General features: G+C 50.1%; 2 protein-coding genes across 5 annotated transcripts in view; one reads left to right on the top strand and one right to left on the bottom strand.

Moving 5' to 3' along the window:
* Ncald (neurocalcin delta) overlaps window positions 1–8,994 on the top strand; it is a 268,985-nt gene extending 259,991 nt beyond the window's left edge. For all 4 annotated transcript variants that reach the window (XM_051159483.1, XM_051159485.1, XM_051159482.1 and 1 more), the window contains 2 exons: window positions 4,562–4,667; window positions 7,959–8,994. In XM_051159483.1, the coding sequence (XP_051015440.1) occupies window positions 4,562–4,667; window positions 7,959–8,056 (204 nt within the window). In that variant the 3' untranslated portion in view covers window positions 8,057–8,994. The remainder of the gene's footprint in view (window positions 1–4,561; window positions 4,668–7,958) is intronic.
* A 6,848-nt stretch (window positions 8,995–15,842) lies between these two features.
* Grhl2 (grainyhead like transcription factor 2) overlaps window positions 15,843–19,421 on the bottom strand; it is a 135,659-nt gene continuing 132,080 nt past the window's right edge. The window contains exons 15-16 of the mRNA XM_051159481.1: window positions 18,257–18,321; window positions 15,843–16,209 (exon numbers count right to left, since the gene is read on the bottom strand). Of these exons, the coding sequence (XP_051015438.1) occupies window positions 16,095–16,209; window positions 18,257–18,321 (180 nt within the window). The 3' untranslated portion in view covers window positions 15,843–16,094. The remainder of the gene's footprint in view (window positions 16,210–18,256; window positions 18,322–19,421) is intronic.

Here is a 19,421-nt window from a genome sequence, read left to right as displayed (position 1 = left end):
GCTGCTGGAAAGTGGGAGACTTTTGGGGTGCAATGTGGTATTCTCCAAGTTCCTTTCTAAAGGATCGGTGAGATGTGAAAGCATAAAGCCCGCCAACTGCTTTTCTTTTTAAGGCCTAGGCTTTCCCCCCATGTTTTGCTCCACAGTCGGCCCTCGGGGAGGCCTGCCTCCTTACACGGCCCAGTGCCCCAGAACACCTTCTCGTCATAACACCCAGCCTCCTCTGCCCACCCTTCCGATGATCTGAATGGTGTCTTCCGGCTTCATGGTAAACCCCCAAGAACAGAGGCAGGGCCAGTCACAGTTCCTGGTGTGTTGTGCTCACACAGAGAAAGACTGCTGAGCATGTGTGAGCTGGGTCTGTGAATGGGGACTGAGAACTGAGGAGGGGCTAATCCAAGAGCTGGGGTGGGGGGGTGGGGAGGAGGGGGTGAGTGGGAGGGGGGTGGGGAGCAGGAGAGTGCGGGAGCCTCCTCGCATCATGAGGGCAGGATGTGGCTGGGGATGAGCTTCCCATACGTTTGTCTGCAGTCACTGCTATGTATCCACAGAGCATCTGTGGGGTGTCAAGGGGGAGAGGCTACAGCTGTTGGCAGACTCAGAACGTGTAGGGGTTTTACACGAGTGTCAGATTTTATGTATAGATGCACATTTACAGAGGGAGGAAGAAGTGGAAGAAGAGGGAAGGAAACAAAGCCCACGAGGACAAAGAGGGAACCTTATAAAGAGAAGCCGAGAAGAGGAAAAGTAAGAAAAAGAGTGTGACAGTAGGGCTGGAGAGATGGCTCAGTGGTTAAGTAGCACTTGCTGCTCTTCCTAAAGGTCCCTGAGTTCAATTCCCAGCACCCACAAGGCAACTTCCAACTGTCTGATGCCCTCTTCTGGTGCACAAAGGTAACTGCAGACAAAGTACCCATATACATAAACACATCTTTTTAAAAAATGAGTATGAAAGAAGGCAAGTGAGGTGGGGGCACTCGCTCTTGAACAAACTCTCTCAGCTAGTGCTGTCTTGCAGCCACCATCAGTGGCCTGATGAGTAGCCAGGCATGACTGCCAGTCACTGAAGGAAGGTGTACTGGCCAACTCTAATGTAGGGTGAGTGAAATGAAATGATTTCAGAGAGATTGCTACAGAACCGCTTGTTTGTGCAGAAGAAGGGAGATTACACATTGGGAAGAAGGAGAGGGAGGGAGGGATGGAGGGAGGGAGGGAGGGAGGAAGGAAGGGTATATGTGGCTACCTGAGAGTGGGTCACATTTCCATCTATCCTTAGGGGTGGGCAGTGGAACACTGAGCTGAGAAAGGAGTGTGAATGAAGCTACTGGTCTAGGAAAACTGAGTGTGTACATAATGATCGAATGGTGGGAGCCTCGGGAGAACATCTGACTACAAGACGCTCCTGGGCCAGTCACAAACACAAGTCAGGAAAGAACCTTCCAGAAGCAAAACAGACTCAGCAGAGAAACAACTAGGTCCAAAAGAGACTGGGGAAAGACAATTATAGTCTGCTGAAGACTTCTGGCAAAAATAAATGCCTCTGTTCCCTATAAATATTCCTCAACTGACGCCTCGGCAAGGCCTGAGATGGACCAGTTGCTTGCCCTGGAAAGAGGCCATGCTGGGGTGAACTGGTGAGGTCCAGATACTGTGCTGCTATTGCTGCTCTGAGATTCCTGAGTATATGAACTCATAAAACATAAAGATGCTCTAAGTCCAATGTGGGCATGTGGGCATGCCTATGTATTTTGCCCCTGGTCCCATTTTGTCTTGGTCTAGAGTTAACAGGAAAGCTTGGAGATCTCAGGAGCTTTGCTTTCCCATTTTTAAAAAGAGCACTACCTCCAGGCATGATGGCACCCACCTTTAATCCCAACACTGAGGAGGCAGAGGCAGGCGTATCTCTGTGAGTTTGATGCCAGCCTGGTCTACAAATCAAGTCAAGGACAGCCAAGGCTACACAGAGAAACCCTGTCTCAAACAAAACAAAACAAAACAAAACCCACCACCACCAACAACAAAACCACTATCTTTTGGCCAACAGCTTGGCCTCTGGTACTAAACCCGTAGCATAGGTGGCAACACAGATGGTCCAGGAGAAGGACTAATTATGACTGTGTTTTTGCCTGCAGAGACACTTTGGTGAGTACATTCCAGGGAAGCTGGCTCTGTCTGAGTTTATCCAGCAACAGCCATCACCCTGAACAGGAACACCGTGCTGGCCTGGACTGTCCTCCCAGAGTGACTCATCATGGGGTGTCCCTGGAGTTCAGCAAGGGCTGTGCCTGTGTTTCTGGCAGACAAGAGAGTGTGCCTAAGGGGTCTCTGAGCTGCCCAAGGGGAGCTCTAGAGGGTGAATCCACCTTTATTCTTTTTTTAAACACATTTTTGTTGAAAAATAAAATAATTCATATTACATCTCATTTTCTATCCCATCCCATGCATCCTCCCATTCCTCCCTCCCTCCCACTTTCACCCCATTCCCCCTTCCCTATGACTGTGACCAAGGGGGACCTCCTCCCCCTGAATATGATGCTAGGGTATCAAGTCTCTTCTTGGTAGTCTGCTATCCTTCCTCCGAGTGCCATTGGGCCTCCCCAACAAGGGGACATGGCCAAATATGGGGCACCAGAGATTGTGTGAAAGTCAGTCCCCAGTCTCCACTTAACTGTGGCGAATGTTCTGTCCCTTGGCTAGATCTGGGTAGAGGTTTGATGATGACTGCACGTATTGTCCTTGGTTGGTGCCTTAGATCGAGCAGAACCCCTGGGCCCAGATCTACCCATCATAGTGTCCTTCTTGTAGGTTTCTAGGACCCTCTGGATCCATCTATTTCCCTATTTCCTATATTTTTCTCTCCTAGAGTCCCAATAGGATGTCCTCCCCTCTGTCCCACATTCCTGGTAAGTGAAGACTTTCATGGGACCTGCCCCTTGGGCTAGTGTCCAGTTATAAGTGAGTATATACCATTTGAGTCTCTCTGCTTCTGGGTTAGCTCACTCATTATGATCGTTTCTAGTTCAATCCAGTTGTCCACAAAATTTGGAAATTCCTCGTTTTTAATAGCTGAATAGTATTCCATAGTGTAAATGTATCCTCCTTTATTCTTATTTTGTCGATTGGGAATAGAACATGTCTACAATATTTTAGGTATTTCGGATAGAGCTGCTTCTAAACAAGAATATAAAGCAAGGAAATTTAACCCTTAATGTCACTCTTGGCCCACATTTCTTCCCCTTGGTTGTCTTTCCTTCCCTGTTTTTTCTAGTTATGTTGATTTATCTAGAACTCCAGAAACTTCTGGAACTTTCTGGAAAAAAACACACTTTTTCTTAAACTTTCCCCCCATGGCTGAGGTGCCCAAAGTAAATCTGATTAACAACATCATGACCTGAAGCTCAAAACAATGACTTCATCTTATTCTTCCCAAATGCAAAGTTCCTTTGATGTGTGAGGTCCTTGAGCCTTTCCTGGGCATTTGCAAAAGGCTGTGGTGGGGGTGGGGGCATATTTTCACTTCCGCTTACACAGTCTTTCAGTCAAATCTGTTTGCTCCTACCATATCTCACAGATGTTTATCTCAGCTGAGACCGCAAAGTTAACTATACTCCAAAACCTGACAGCACCTGTTTTCCCTGTCCTAGCTGCTGGGGACTGTGGAGACTTGTGTGAGCCCCTAGCCACACACTGGAGGGGGAGAATGGTGCTGGACGTGCTGAGAGAAGGATAGCGTCTGCCTGGGAGAAAATAATGACATGTGTGTAAGCACAGGTTTTCCATCCGTGCCCCAGTTCATGAGATAACGACTTTATTATTTATGGATAAATGCCTCGACCATAAACTTTGGCTCATTCCCAGACTAGCTCAAAACTTATTTTACTCGTTTATCCAATTTATGTGGGTCACGTGGCTGCTTACCTCTCCTTGGTACCATGCGTCCATCTTCCTCAGAGTCAGGGCAAATCTCCCAGACTCTATCCGCCCCCCCGCAGCCCCCACCCCTGCTCTCTCCTGAAACTCCCATCTCCTATTTCCTACCTCAGCTAATAGGTCACCTGCTTCTTATTGGCAGGTGCTGTCTTCATATGGTACATAAGAGCTTCTCTGACAGTCAGGTGTCTGTCATCCTCAAGAGGCCAGGGTTATGATAAGCCCTGCTTGTCTCTGAGCCTAGGGGCGGTCATCCAAAGTATGAGGACCTGAGCATGGCAACACCCGCATGGCACATGTTAGGAATACAAACCCCAGCCCTGACGGTCCCAAGCACGGCTCAGACAGTACCATAGCTGCTAGGAACTCCTTTATACACACAACACACCAGAGGCAGCAGTTGTGGGCTCGTCTGCCAGTTGGCACTACCGAGGGTGTCACTGGTGGAGGGCAAGTTCTACAGATGGCCTTCTTCTACCGGGGACTTTACATCCTGTGTCATACAAGCCCCAGGGACAGACCCAACAGAGCATAGAAACTTCCCCTTCACTCCAGCATTTGACACTTAACAGAGCTACCCTTGGGTTGAACTGTGTTTCCATATTAACCACTCTGTCACTTCTGTCCCTAGGCCATCTACAAAATGGTTTCCTCTGTCATGAAAATGCCTGAAGATGAATCAACCCCAGAGAAAAGGACAGAAAAGATCTTCCGCCAGATGGACACCAATAGAGATGGTAGGAGGCTGAGGAGCTTTGCTTGGGCCAGGCTGCTGGTGGAGTCCGGGCAGGGCAGCTCCACTGGAGGACCAGGTGTCCTGCACAGGGACGTGATGCACAGTGAGAACCACCTCAGCTGGGCAGGAAGGAACAGAAGCTGGGTAGACCCTGGAGTTGGTCCCAGCCTGGAGCAAAGGGGCCGTATTTTCCAGGTCTTTCTAACTTCATCCTAAGTTGTCTTCTACCCTTCCCCAGAATAGAATGGGTCTTCCGGAGCAGAACTAAAAGGCCACTGAGTCAGGGTTGGCCTTTCCCAGAGGACTGGATCCTTGTGGCCAGTGAACCAGAGTCTGTGGATGGGTTTGCTGCTTCTCACAGACCCCAACAGCTTTTGTCCCGGCCTTCCTGAATGGTCTTACGAGCATGCTCTAAGATGCTGAGTCCAAGTGAAACTCCCAGATAGTGGGGAGCAGGAGGAGGAGGGTTGGAGTGGTCAGCAGGCTCCCACTGGGTAGAGGGTACTGCCAAAAGTGAAATGCAACTAGCAGATGCACAAACCAGAGTGGAGAGGAAAGGTGGATTTCAAACAAAAGAGACAAGTCTGGTTTAGTGACACAGGAGGACTCCTCCCCCCCACCCCCACCAAGTCTGAAGGGAGCCTGGACTATATAAGGAAGCCTTATCTGAAAAATAAGCAAATAAATAGATGTGATTTCTGCATGTTGGGCTGACAAGTAAGATACAGGAGGCCCAATCAATTGGCAAACAATGACTTTTTACTATGTCTATGTCTGTATGCAATATTTGGGACATGCATATGCTAAGGAATTGCTTGTAATTCAGCTGACATTTAAAGTTATTTTGGCATCCTTATTTTTCTCACCAAATCTTGAAATGCTATTAAAAAATAGTCCCTGAGTTTACAGTGCTAAGTCAAGGCTGACCCTTGACGGCCCAATGCTGCTAAAGCATCACAGCTCTTTAAACAAATGTGCATTTATTATTTATGTGGATGTATATGCACACCCGTGTGAGTTTATGTGCACCACATGCACGCAGGCACCCACAGAGATCAGAAGAGAGGGTATATGATGCTTTGGGGCTGGAGCTACAGGTGGCTGTGAGCTACCTGTCGTGGGTGCTGGGAATCAGACTCTGGTCCTCTGCAAGAGCAATAAATGCTCTTGACCACTGAGCATCTCTCCAGCCAACTCATTTTTAAAACATAAATTCCATTTTCTTCACTATTACTGTGTGTTGCTGCACGTATTAGCACATGGCCTGTATGAGTGTGCCACGGCGCATACATGCAGGTCAGAAGACAACTCTCTTTGCTCTGTTTCCCCCATGAACTTGCAGAACATCCTCTGACATCCTGTTTCCCCTCGTGTGCCTTGGTTCACAGCACCTAGTTTGTTTTGCAAAGTTTAAACAAACACGGGATTGTTTTTGACATTAGCGAACTTGCTGGTATTGAGAACCACAGGTTTTGGTAGTCTGGGGAACATGCTGGCTTTAAGACCCAGCCTCCTCCTTAGAGGCGGACTAACGATGGGCGACAAGACTCCAGATTCGCGGTTCACAGGCAGGGCCTCTGCACAGGATCGAGGGGCCCTGGCTGGGTTCCCATTCCCTGTGGACAGCCGACTACTACTGCCCTGGGTTTTGCTAAAGAAAGATCTGCTTAAACAAAGGCAGTTATGGGGATGGAAACAGTGAGAGAAGGGGAGGGGGGACTGTTGAGCACCCAGGAGACTCATTGCTTCAACTCAGGGCTTGGCTTCAGAGCTGGCATCCTGTAATGCCACTACAACCAGAGCCTCCTTAGATTAAAGCATTTCACTGCTGGCCTCTGCCATGAAAACTCTGCACCTACAGGCAAGTCGCCATGCGAGTCTGTGAAGGGACGGAGTTCATGTTGGGCACCGAGTGCTCTACAGATGCAGCGCCCGCGCCCTGCAAGTTCCAAGTGTTCAAAAGGGTGCTTCTGCTCCCACACCCTCATTCTCAGCTGCAGTGGCTGAGCAGGTAGCTTGGAAGAGCAGCTAAGGAGGAATGGAAGTGAGTGCACAGGGCTAGAGGAGCCTGACAGCCTGGTGTCCTGTCTTTGGAAGAACAAATAGAGCGAAGTCTCCAGGAAAGAAGAGAGGGCAGAGCTGGGTTAAGGTGCCCAGCAGTCCCATTCCCAATATATCAGTGCAAGCGCCAGGAACACGTAAAGCTCCCCCCTCGCCCACTCACGTCTCCAAAGTGACAGTGACAGAGGACTTTTACTGGAAAAAAAAAAAAGTTGAGAAAGAGGGATACTGGGCATGCAGGAAACTGAGGAAGCCTAGGGAAGCTTGGGCTGTACAGTGAGACTTCCTGTCAAAAAAGAAGAAAAAACAAGAGTGGTGTGGTGAGGAAACAGATTCCTGGCTCTCTTCTCAAGCCACCTGGCGAGGGAAGGAGGGAAGGAGAGGGAGGGAGGGAGGGAAGGAGGAAGGAGGGAGGGAGAGAGGGAAGAAGGGGGGGGGAGAGAAGAAGGGAGGGAGGGAGGGAAGAAGGGAGGGGGGCATAGATGGGGGAGAAGGGAGAGAGAGGAGAGAGGAGGCGAGGAGGAGGAGAGGAGAGGAGGGAGGGAGAGGGGGGGGAGAGGGGGGCATAGATGGGGGAGAAGGGGAAGAGAGAAGGGAGAGATGGGGAGAGAGGAGAGGGGAGGGGGAGGAGTGCGGGGGAGAGAGAGAGGAGAGAGAGAGAGCGAGAGGAGAGGAGAGGAGAGACGGGGAGAGAGAGAGGAGAGAGCGAAAGCAGCAGCCCACCCTCTGTCTAAAACACACTCCTTATTCTCCCGACTTTGAATGCGCTCTGCTCTCCTCGGGAAGTTGTTAAACGAACCACCCAAGGGGAGGGGTCTTCTGCAAACCTGAGCTCTCTGGTACACGTGGCTGAAGGAACCCATGGGCACAGATTTGCTGCTGCAAGAGCCTGACACACTCAAATGAGCTGGGCTATTCATTCCTTAGATACTGAGCAGGGGGGCTCAGGAGTTTGGGGTGGTTTAGGTAGAGGCAGAAGAACCAGTAGGGCAGAGATTGAGGTCAGGGTGAGCCAATGCCCTCCCCAAGCCCTGAGTCCTGTCCTGGAAGTGGTGATGGGAAATGGCCCTGTGTCCTGGGACAGGTGAGGAATGTCATGGTAAACAGAGATGTGGGGTCCCTGCCTCATGGTCTCCTGGCCTCTACTGGGGGAAGCGGTGGGCGTCTGCCATTCCTCGGGTACAGTGTGAAGGGCCATGGCCCGCCATTCACTGCTCCTCTTGCTTCCTAGGAAAACTCTCCCTGGAAGAATTCATCCGAGGGGCCAAAAGCGACCCATCCATAGTGCGTCTCCTGCAGTGCGACCCCAGCAGCGCTGGCCAGTTCTGAGCCCTGCACCGTGAGGACGCTACAGCTGCTTGTGTCTCTCCCAGTTAGCTTTTAAACTTATTTTATTTTTTATTTTTATTTTTGCCAAACAATATTGACAGTGACGCTGTTCCCTCTTCGGTCAGATGTGCCCTCCTGTGACACCCTTTGCCCCTTGCTTCTTTCATTGTGGACATGAGTGCCCAGAGCCCGCGTGCTTGTGGAGGGCATGAGCGGACTCCGTGGAATTCTCTGCTGGATGACTTTTTAATGTCATTATTTTTTCCTTTGATTCTAATGTCTCTGTCTTAAAACCCAAGACTTGAGGGCCCGAGAAGGGAATCCATTCAGCCCTGAGATCCTTCTGCAAGCTTGGAGGGGCTAATCTGGGTCTTGTCACACGTGCCCTCAGGACTACGGCGAGCATCTGAGGCTAGGGTTTTCAGGGTCAGGTGACCCTCTGGGGAAAGGCTATTAAAGGGAGTTGGGACATTGCGCCAAGAGGCCCACTCCCCTCGACCCCAGCAGGATGTAGTTTCTAAGCTGTGAACATGAAGAAGTAAAAGTTAACAGAGGAGATGGGGGAAAGATGGCTCAGCTGTTCCCCCACCCCCCCCGCCGTGGGTTTACACGAGTTGAGCTAATATGAGTTTCTTTGAAAAATCAAACACAGATGGCAACATATTTTAAAAACCAGACCCATCTTGCTGCCTACTTGTGATTTATAAAAAGACTGCTGTATATAAAATATTGGGTATCGCAGACCAAATTAAGTGTCTTGCCTTGTAAATGCATGTTTAGTGGGCGCTAATACAGTCTTACTACAGAAACCCGTTTTAGTAGCTTATTGTGAAGCCAACATCAATGAATGTTAATGTCTTGTTTTATAAGTCGTATCTGTCTTTGCACAAGTGTACAAGTCAACAGGTGTATTTTGTATACTCCATAAAATTACAAAAGGATGACAAGGGCCCCGTTTTGATTCCGAATGGTTTTCCAGAGTCCAGGTGGCCGGAGGACACGGGGAAAGGCAGCTTTGCAAGCATCTCGTCCGTCAGAGCCGCACACTGGCAAGGGGCCAGGGCCCAACAGCGCACCAGCCGCGAACGCAGTGATGTTTCTCTAAGCAGATGAATGTTCTAGAGCCGGGAAAGAGCAATGAGGGACTCCCTAGCAGTTTAACCTACATCCTTTGTCGGGAAGCCACATCTAGAATGTTAATTTTTTTCTGCTTCCCAGCTACTCTTCCAACAGTCAGGTGTGGGCCAGCCGGGCAGTTCCCCCACAGTAAGAGCCAGGTAGGGAGCCTGCGCTGTGTGAAGGCACAGCCATGGGAGTCGCAACAGCACTCCTCCTCCCTGTGTTCTTTGAATGCAGCAAAGCTGAGGAGCTGCTTGGGCTGGTCACCTCATATACACTACTTTGAAACTGGAAGTAGAAACTTCCGGCCACAAGCAACCAGAGCCTCACAAACAGAGGCACAAGAAGGGCCCAGACGCCCAAGGATGTTGGTGGCAGAACCTGCCCAGGAGGAGTCAGGTAGGTCTCTGAATGCTGCCGAGCTACTTCCTGTAGACCAAGAACCACAGCAAGATAAACACAACCACAAGAAAAGTGATGCCGAGCCGGTTCCTGCCAGCCCGCAGGTCCCCCCACAGCAACATTCCTAACTGGCCAAAGTTCACACTTGACTGGTGGTTTCATGGGTTGAAAATTTGAGACCCAGATCTCAAAAAAAAAAAAATCTTAATTTTTTTCTCCTAGTGTTGTTTCCTTTTTTTTTTAAAAACCAAGGCTTGCCAAATCCTGTGGGCCAAATGGTAAAGTCTGTTCTTGAAAAGCAGAATTAACCCACTGGTGCAGCAGGCGAAGGGAGCCAGCACGCAGGTGTTGGGAGGTGGGCTCATCCACTTGGGCTCTGCCTCAGGTTGAGCCAGATCCTATGTTTCCTAGAACTTTGAGCTGGGGTGGAAACTGCAGGTGGCCTCCAGAGATAGCGGAAACACAGGAGCCAGAGGCATAGGTTATGAACCCTGTGGTCCCCAGAATGCACGGAGAGTTCCAGAACTAGCTAGCCACACAGAGCGGACCCATCTGTCTGTTTTCTTCCTTTTCCTCCCCACCTCTCCCAGGAAGGCATTGGAGACGTGTAATTTTATGCATGCGTGTTTGGGACGACAGCGTGCAGAGGACTGAGTGCCTGAAGACGTCGGCCACTCCTGTGGTGGCTAGGCGTGGCTTCTGCTGTGTTTTGTTCCAAGTGAAGGCAGTCTGTGTGGTCTACAGGACTGGACTAAATGGCCTAGTACTTGAAGGATGTGTCAGAATGCTGGACTGTTCATACCTCACTTAGGATGGAGAACGGATGCTGTGGGTACCGCCCCACCCCAGCAGCACTCCCCAGAGGGACTTTCTACAAATGAATAATATATATGTCATACTGTGCGGAGTGGTCCCATTATCGGTTGATTGTGTAGCTCTTGCCTGGCATTAAAGCATGTTTATTATTTCATATCCTTGTCTGGAACATGAGATTTTCCTTACTAAGCTGCCAGAACTGCCTGTGTCTTGGGGAGCTTCCAGGTTTGGGGGTGGAAGAGTCTGGAAGCCACCACATGTGGCTTCCTTCTTTGCTTCCTTCCCAGCTTGGCCTTCAATCTCCCCATTCCCACCCCTGCCTCTCCCCCAAACATGAAGCACAAAAGCAAAACCCAGGAAAACTGCTCAGTCGGGTCTGTAGAAGCCTAAAGAAAGCAACGTCGTCACTCAATGGCGGTGGCCGTGGCGCACGCCTTTAATCCCAGCACTCGAAAGCAGAGGCAGGCGGATCTCTGTGAGTTCAAAGCCAGCCTGGTGTACAGAGCCAATTCTAGGGCAGCCAAGGCTAACCACAGAGAAACCTTGTCTCAAACAAAACAAAAGCAATGTAATCCTCTCCCTTCCCGCTCTGTCTGAGATCTGGTGGGAAAGCCTGTTTCTCCAAATCTGTTCACATTCACTGGCCTTGACTGCAGCCCCAAAGGCTGAAGCTGTATGAACAAATATTACTATCTTGCTCCTTAGATTAGGAGCTACAGTAAGCTCCTCATAGGCCAACTAGACCTTTGGGGCACAGATGTGGAGAGCCTCTTCCTACTGCACAGTTAGTCTCTATGTATAATATCTGAAACGCATGACGTCATCCATGATTGTGGGAAGGTGGTCAGAGCCCCTAAGGAGCCTGTATGCCTACAACTTCCCACATTTCTAACTTCATGTGCCTGCTGCCTGGGAACCTTCTGTACTGGATGTTAATGTGTGGCTCACAGTCCAGGACACCCTAGGGTGCCGAGACAGCAGCAATCAGGAGCTAACTACTGGGAGCACCCAGGCCATGGGAAGGCTTAACTGCATGAAATTTCCGGGGAATAGCTGACGTTTTAGTATTTCTCTGGGAGAAATAGTGAAAACACTTCAATGCAGCTGGACTTGCCAACCCCAACCTTTAGATAGACAGTCACCATTAAGCACAAGATTGGGCCAATGGACCTTCTGTCATGGATGGGAGGGAGGTGGGGGATGGAGTAGGGGAGAGACTTACAACCCTACCCTGCCATGCCAAGCTATTTGCAGTTAACAGTTCTCAAGGAAGGGGAGGCATTTCCCTCAGTGGTGTGACTTGGTTAACAGTGGAACAGTGGTATTAACTGTCCACTCTCATCTAAATAACTCTCTCTCTCTCTCTCTCTCTCTCTCTCTCTCTCTCTCTCTCTCTCTCACACACACACACACACACACACACACACACACACACACACACACATGACAGGAGGCCTGGCTAGGAGCAGCAGGCATGGAATGGGGACAGGGCAGGGTACCGAGGGATGAACAGAACCAAATGGTGCATATTTGCAAATGTCTTACATCGGTATATGCTAATACAAACACTCACCAGGACACACCATCCAGGGAGACAGGCAAATGGCCAGTCGGCCCCCATCAAGCTGAACTTCTTCAATGGCGGCAGCTCATTCCTTGGCTGGGCTCATGAGGGGTGCCCCCCCATCAGTCTAAGTGTGGTCGGCTTGGAAGTGTGTGTGAGAGCTGGAAAGGCACTGTTAGCAAAGAAGTCGGCCCAGAGGCGGGAATCCTTGACTCAAAATCAGCTGCACCCTCTACCCCACCTGGAATACCACTCTAAATACTTTAGCTCGTACCCAATGGGAGATCAGAAATGTTCTTTCCCAAGTGGTGCATAAAGGGTGTTCGATGCCCAATGATCACAGGGGGATGCTCACCCAGTGTCTTCTCACCACACCTCTCCGATCATTTCCGTTTCGGGGCCCCCCACTCTTTGCTCAAATTCCTGATTTCCCAGTGTTAACCATGCACCCACTTATAGAGAGGCCTAGAGAAGCACAGGGCTGAAGAACCCTTGGGAACAAATGGAGTGTGGCCCATGGAGACTCCCCCGGGTTCGGGAGCTTGAGTGGAGGGGGATGGATATCCACAGCTCGCTCTGATGTCCACAAGGAAAGGGAGAGATGTGCTGACCACTCACCCCACCCCCAAACAACCCATTCAGGCAGATGTGAAGAACAGTCAGACCCAAGGAGGGGGAAGGACATGGGTAGTGATTAAAAAAAAAAAAAAAAAAAGAGCACGGCCCATTTCTAATCCCATGATCTTTTCAGAAGTTTCCAAAATAAATGCCCCCCATGTGAGGCCTGCTCTTCCCCTAGTCCTGATGGGAGCACAAAGGGCAGGGATCCCACTGCGGTTGAAATTGGCCAAGGAAAGCTTTTTTGAGACTTTATGGCAGTGCCTCGAGAGAGAGAGATGCTGTGGAGAACGTTAGTATGCTACTTGTTGGAACAGATGCTCTTGGGAGGTCACTGACAACACCAGCTGGAGCGGTGGGAATGGTTCTGTCACAAGGGGGAACCACAGGAGCCCCAGTATGGGTTTCCAAGGGTCAGAAAGTGTGGAGATAGGACTGACGCATGCGCATGTGGTTTTAGCCTCTCCGTCATCAAACCATGCCAGGGAGAAGGGTGCGGACAGAACCCACCTGAGGGACCGGATAAGAGCAGCTGTGCTGGGAGCAGTCCAGAGCCACACTGGAGACCTCTTGTTGCCTTTTGGCCCGCTTCTCATAGAAGCCTGGTGGGGGGTCAGGGGGATGTTGGAAGAGAAAGTCTTCATTGTAAGCAGGGCCTGAAAGAGCAGAGCAGCTCAGAGCCCAGGCTGCCGACTCCGTCTCGGCAGGCAGAGCGCCAGCAGTCACCACACAAGAGAGCAGCAGGCAGCTGTTTGACTCGTGTTGTGAATATTTATTTTTTTCTTCTTAAAAATGTACAAAAAATAAAATAACATATTTATAGTTTATAGATTCCCCCTCTCCCATTTACAAAACCATTAAGTTACATTTACTCTTTTTTTTTTTTAATGTGGGAGCAGATTGTACACATCAGTCTCCTCTGGCTTGTCTTTCAGAAAGGGCCATTCTTAGAATTTGGCACAAACCCTCCTTTCCTGTTGCGTTCTCATGACTAGTAAATGTGAAGGAAAATAAATGTTTTAACTCATTTCATGCATCTGGGGTTTCTGCATTGGGACATGCCTTAGTCTTTTAGGAACCTATTTCAAAATGGCAGCCCACCATATTTTTTTCTGTTGGTTCCAATTCCTAAACACCAAGGAAATTTCAACGATGTGTGGAGACACAGAACGTAAAAACACCTGCTTCATGTGCCTCCCCGTCGTTCATGGATTACCAAAAAATATGGTCTTTATTTACGTGAGATTAGCTCGGGGGACAAAAGCGAGGCAAGCTTTTCTAGCTTGCTGGAGTGATTTTGTGCAGGGACTGATGCTCAGCAGAGCTCTGCCAACACAGCGAGGGGCAGATGCTCGCAAGTCCACCAACAGACCTGACACCGTGCCACTCTTTTGTGGATTCACATCCCTTGTTCTGGCGACGGCTATCACAAGGACTGTAGTGACTCTGGACAAAGGCAAAGCCGTCTCTGGCTTGTCGTCTGCAACCCACAGTTTCCCAGAGAGCCTGGAGAGAAGAGCTGATAGCCTATCCGGTTGCTACAGATTGGTCTCCCTCCTCCTGGAAGCCTGAGACTGCCTCTCGGATCTGCCAATCATGTTTGATGCTCACCCAAAAGGCTATGTAGCACTGGAAATGCACAGAGCGTGTATTCCCAACCCCGAGTTTGTCTGTCTTAGATCAGAGACCCACGAGTACTCTAGAGGGTCCCCAAGATGCTGGTTCAAGGAGTGGAGTTTGGAGTGGAGGAGAGGATGCAAACCTCTGGCAGCACAGTGGGGGAATCAGGAGTCCGGTGGGCTCTCAGAAAGGTGCCCCCTGCTATTCTTTGGGGTCCTTTTGGTTGCGACTCCTATTCCCCATCCATTCGATTTCTCTGCGGCTTTGGAGAGCAATAGCTGGGCTAGTGTCAGCCTCAGCCGTGCTGGGCCTCAGAGGCAGATGGGGCAGGAAGGCAGGAGCCAGAGACCAGAGTCTCAGGGAAGACATCAAAGTGCTTCATAGACAAATTTGGACCTTTCCACGAATGCTCTGGGGTGGGATGCGCCTGGTTACCCAAACTAGTGCTCGGCCCGTGGGGGCACATACAAATTCTTAAGCTACAGTGACTGTTCGTGGAAGCCATTTCCTCTTGACCCCTCCCAAGGGCAAGGAGAGGGGCCAGCTGGCCTCCCAAAGCTGGTTTCAGAAGCGCCAGGGCTCCCACACTCTCCACAGACAGGATGGACAGCCTCACCTCTTCCCGTCTCCAGAAGCAAAGGGAAGCAATGTCCGCTGTTCACAGCCCAGCCGAGCTGCTGGCTCACTTCGCAAAGCTGCAGTTGGGTTTTCAAAGGGGCCACTTGAGATGAAGGACGCGCTTGTAAACTGTGAGGCACTGCAGTGTCCAGGATCCGCATGTCGGCCAAGCAGTTCCGGGATGCGCATGTCGGCCAAGCAGTTCTGCAGCAGGTCCCAGCGACAGGGCCCCAGTGTAAATCCCTGTAGAAACTTTGCACAAAGCTCCAGAGGTGTCCCGCACCAAAGCTAAAGGAGGCGCTGGTCATATGGCCTTTTCCAAACAGGTCCAACGACGCGCTTAGTCAACGTATCGCCATGAGATGCGATGCGATGGCCACGAGGGAGAGCCATGTTTGAGGAGAGATGGCTCCATTTGGGGAAACAAGTCCTCAGGCATGGCCCAATGACAAGCCCATCTTGGCATTCACCCCCAAAGTCCTCTTCCCTAGCCTCCTCTTGGATAGAGCACAATGCTGAGTCTGCAGATGTGCCCCCTCCAGGCCAATGGCAGTAAACTCTCCCGCACACCACAGGTAGAATATATTATTGCAATATTATGTACAAATTATGTACACGGCTGTCAGGCAGACTTTGTGCCCCTTATTACTGACATGGTAGCAGAATGTCTTCCTGTACAAGGCCCAGTGGCTATTTGCTGAGATCCCTTGGAGGTATTTAAGCAAAAATGACCTTGCTCAGAACAATTTGAAGGTTTGGGGCCAGTAAACCGCCATCCTTCTTACCCCTGCCCCCCACGAAGACTGCACCAAGCAGCAGCAGCTTGTTCATCTTGTCCATCTACCCAAGAAATGTGGGGAGTTAAGAAAAGAGACACACCAGTTCCCCAGGCTCTTTGAGATGAGTGGACTGGCTGTGCTTCCTGTCTCCAGTGGAGCTACCGGTAACCTGTAAAGTCCTGGAGGGCCTGGACTCCAGATTCTTGCTGGGGGGTAGCGGGGGGTGGGGGGGGGGGAGAGAACAGACAATAAATAAGGGCCTGACAGGCTCAAAGAAATTTGCCGAGGGCTCAAGCGTCAGCTCAGAGCAAGTGGAAGAGTCGGCAGACCCGACAGACCAGCTATCACTGGGCCTTGGGCCTCGCCCCCTTCCCAGCAGTCTTGTAACAGTCACATGAGGTGGGTGAGACGGGATCTCCAGGTTCTGGGGCTGCGGGGATCCCGTCTCGCGCCGGAAGGAGTGCACCGCAAGCTCCTATGGAGCGGACACGTGCCCAGGGGCTCAGATCTCCATGAGTGTGATCTTGAAGCCTTCCACCATGCTCTCCATGTTGAGGATGAAGGTGTCCTCGTTTGAATAGTGCTCAATGATGTTGTCGTCCATGTTGACCAGGATGCTGCCACAGTTGGGGTGAGATGGGGGTGGGGTAAGAAACAAGACCAGTGAGCAGAGGGGGTCCATGCGAGAGCAGCCTTCAAGCTAATCGCAAACCACAGCCCAAACAGGCCCTTAAGTATTTTCATTATGAACCTCGGCTGCCCTTGGCTGAATATGTATATGTCAAGTCAAAGATGGTGCCCACGGGCTCCACGGCAAGTTTAAAGGCAAGGTTTATCATCAGCACTTTGCAAGTAAGAAAGAACTGAGGTGGGTGCGGTGGCCCACCTCGAGGAGGCAGAGGCAGGTGGGTCTCTGTGAGTTCCCAGCCTGGTCTACACAGAGAGTCCAGGATAGCCAAGGCTGCACAGAGAAACCTTGTCTCGAAAAACAAACAAGCAAATGAAAAACAAAACCAAAAACCCAACTCAGCAAGGTCCCGGGCTCCCCCAAGTACACCCAGCTAATGAACACCTGAGCAGGGTGTGAAACTGGCTTTGCCTCACCCCCAAGCTATCCACCTCTCCTGGCCCTGCCTACTCCAAAGCCTTTTGGATTCAAAAAAACCAAGTTCTGGAGTCTGTGGTGTATTTTATTTTTGTTTTCTATGTAAGTGCTTTGCCTGAATTTACGTATGTGTACTGTATGTGCGCATGGTACCCTTGGAGTTCTGAAGAGGGCATTGAGTCACCTTAAACGAGATTGCAGATGGCTGTGAGCCGCCAGGTGGGTGCTGAGAGCTGAGAACTGAACCAGGGCCCTGTGGAAGAGCAACGAGTGCTCTTAACCAGTAAGGAGTACCTGCAGCACCTCTATCTGTGATGGAGGAATGCCTGAGCTGGTCTCATTCGCAGATGCCTGGATCGCTTTATGGCGGTGTCATCGGGCAATATGTCATAGCTTCAGTTTGTGTCATCGGGCAATATGTCATAGCTTCAGTTTGTTTTCACAAAAAGAAGAGCCACCCGTACTTAGCAGGTTGTTGTTAGGAGAAAAGGCTTGTGCATAGGAGTTTCCAGCCCCAGTGCTGTTTGGCTGCATTGAGGCTCTCTAGGCAGGAAGACTTGAGTCTTTCAAAGTAGTAGCCCAGCCTACTGCATTGACCTTGGAAAAAGTGGCAGCACACCTGCATTGAGTTTCCAACAAGGGCTCAAGTTTGCCGCTCAGTGAGCGGAGAGGCCCAGATTCAGAGAGCCTGAGAGCTCCAAGTCATGTCTTCTTCATGAAAAGGGTCCAGTGAAGACCTTAAAGGCACCTACTATCCAAGAGGAAGCCTTAGAAAAGCCTTGAAAGGGGCAGAGCTGAATAAAACATATGACCCTTGGGGCTATTGACATATCCCACCTTAACTGCCCCTATACCTTGAATCTGTGTTCTGTTTCCTGAGGTCAGACCTGGGGCAGAACACTGTAGCATTTCCTCATCCGTAAGCTCATATTAGTGAGAATCAGCTGAGGCCCTGAGTGGGAACTCAGAACCTCCTGGTCACCCAGCCAGAAAGGACTGACTGTTCCTAACAATGTGCAGGTCCGATGACCATTTGAGATTTCATTAATAATTTCCTATGGCCTCAACTAATTTTTGTCCCTAGTGTGTCACTCAGAAACCAGTGTAAACTGGTTCTTTTAGCTCATCTTCCTCAATGCCCCCATCACCTCTAGACCACTCTCATCTGTTTATAATGCTGTCATTGTGTGAAAGCAGCTCAGGTGGCAGGTAAGAAATGCACTGTGGGTCTCCCTACCTCCAACACTGGCATGTAACAAAAGATAAAGCAACCTTAAAAATCATGGATCACGGAGGTATCATGGACCAGGGAGGTAACAAAAGATAAGGCCACCTTAAAAATCATGGACCACAGAGGTAACAAAAGATAAGGCCACCTTAAAAACCATGGACCACAGAGGTAACAAAAGATAAGGCCACCTTAAAAATCATGGACCACAGAGGTAACAAAAGATAAGGCCACCTTAAAAACCATGAACCACGGATGTAACAAAAGATAAAGCCATCGTTAAACTGCCCCTCGCAGACAGGGCAGCTGGCTGAGCTGGCTTCTTTCTTACCCCTTTTTGCTCTTCTTATAAAGCTTTGTGATCTTTTCCACTGGAAGCCCATACTTCTCAGACAGCTGAAACAGGAACAAGAGGGAAACAGGTCAGCAGAGAGCAGGGACACAAGGGGAAGCAACACAGAACATTCCAGCTCAGCCTCAGTTTCCCAGAACGACCTCCTCAGAGCATTCAAACCAAGCCACTCGCTTTATAGATCAGCAAAAATGAGGTTCTCAGAAGTGAACGGAGCCCAGACCCCAGGTAGCAACCAACAGGGCCGCCCCCTCACTGGCGATGCCCCCCACCCCATGTCTTCGTCCTGCCGTCACAGGAAGAGGAAAAGAAACAACCGCTGAGAGCCTGTGCAGTGTGTCGCAGGGTTTGTATCCAATACCACCTCAGTTTTGATTCTCCCTTTGGAGAGACCTCCCCCCCCCCCCCCCCCCCCCCCCCGCCCAAGACAGGGTTTCTCTGTGTAGCCTTGGCTGTCCTCAAACTCATAGAGATCCTCCTGCCTCTGCCTCCCGAGCGCTGGGATTAAAGGCGTGCGCCACCACGCCTCGTTCTTTGAACAGATCTTAAATCACTCAGCATTTCTGGTCCCATAAAAAAAAAAAATTCTAATCACGATGTTGGATTAGACAGGTAGGCATACATCAATACCGATTTCAAGTGAGCCAGGTGTAGTAGCACACGCCTGTAATCCCAGCACTAAGGCAGGAGCCTGTGAACCTGAGACCAGCACGAGCTACGTAGTGCACTCCAAACCAACCAGGTCCAAGTGGATAAAAGATTTATATATGAAAGATGAGACCACCAACCACCGAGACCATGAAAGTACAGGGAAAAAAATAAACAAACAAACATGAGTTAATTTGGACTGGAGAAATGGCTCAGCGGTTAAAAGCATTGCTCTTCCAGAGGTCCTGAGTTCAATTCCCAGCAACCACCTGGTGGCTCACAACAATCTACAATAGGATCCGATGCCCTCTTCTGGTGTGCATGAAGACAGTGTACTCATATAAATTGAAGAAGAAGAAGAGGAGGAGGAGGAGGAGAAGGAGGAGGAGGAGGAGGAGGAGGACAAAGAAGAAGAAGAAGAAGAAGAAGAAGAAGAAGAAGAAGAAGAAGAAGAAGAAGAAGAAGAAGAAGAAGAAGAAGAAAGCTAATTGTATAA

Source organism: Acomys russatus, chromosome 17, assembly GCF_903995435.1.
Source record: "Acomys russatus chromosome 17, mAcoRus1.1, whole genome shotgun sequence".
NCBI lineage: Eukaryota > Metazoa > Chordata > Mammalia > Rodentia > Muridae > Acomys > Acomys russatus.
This window is presented reverse-complemented; position numbering and strand designations above follow the sequence as displayed.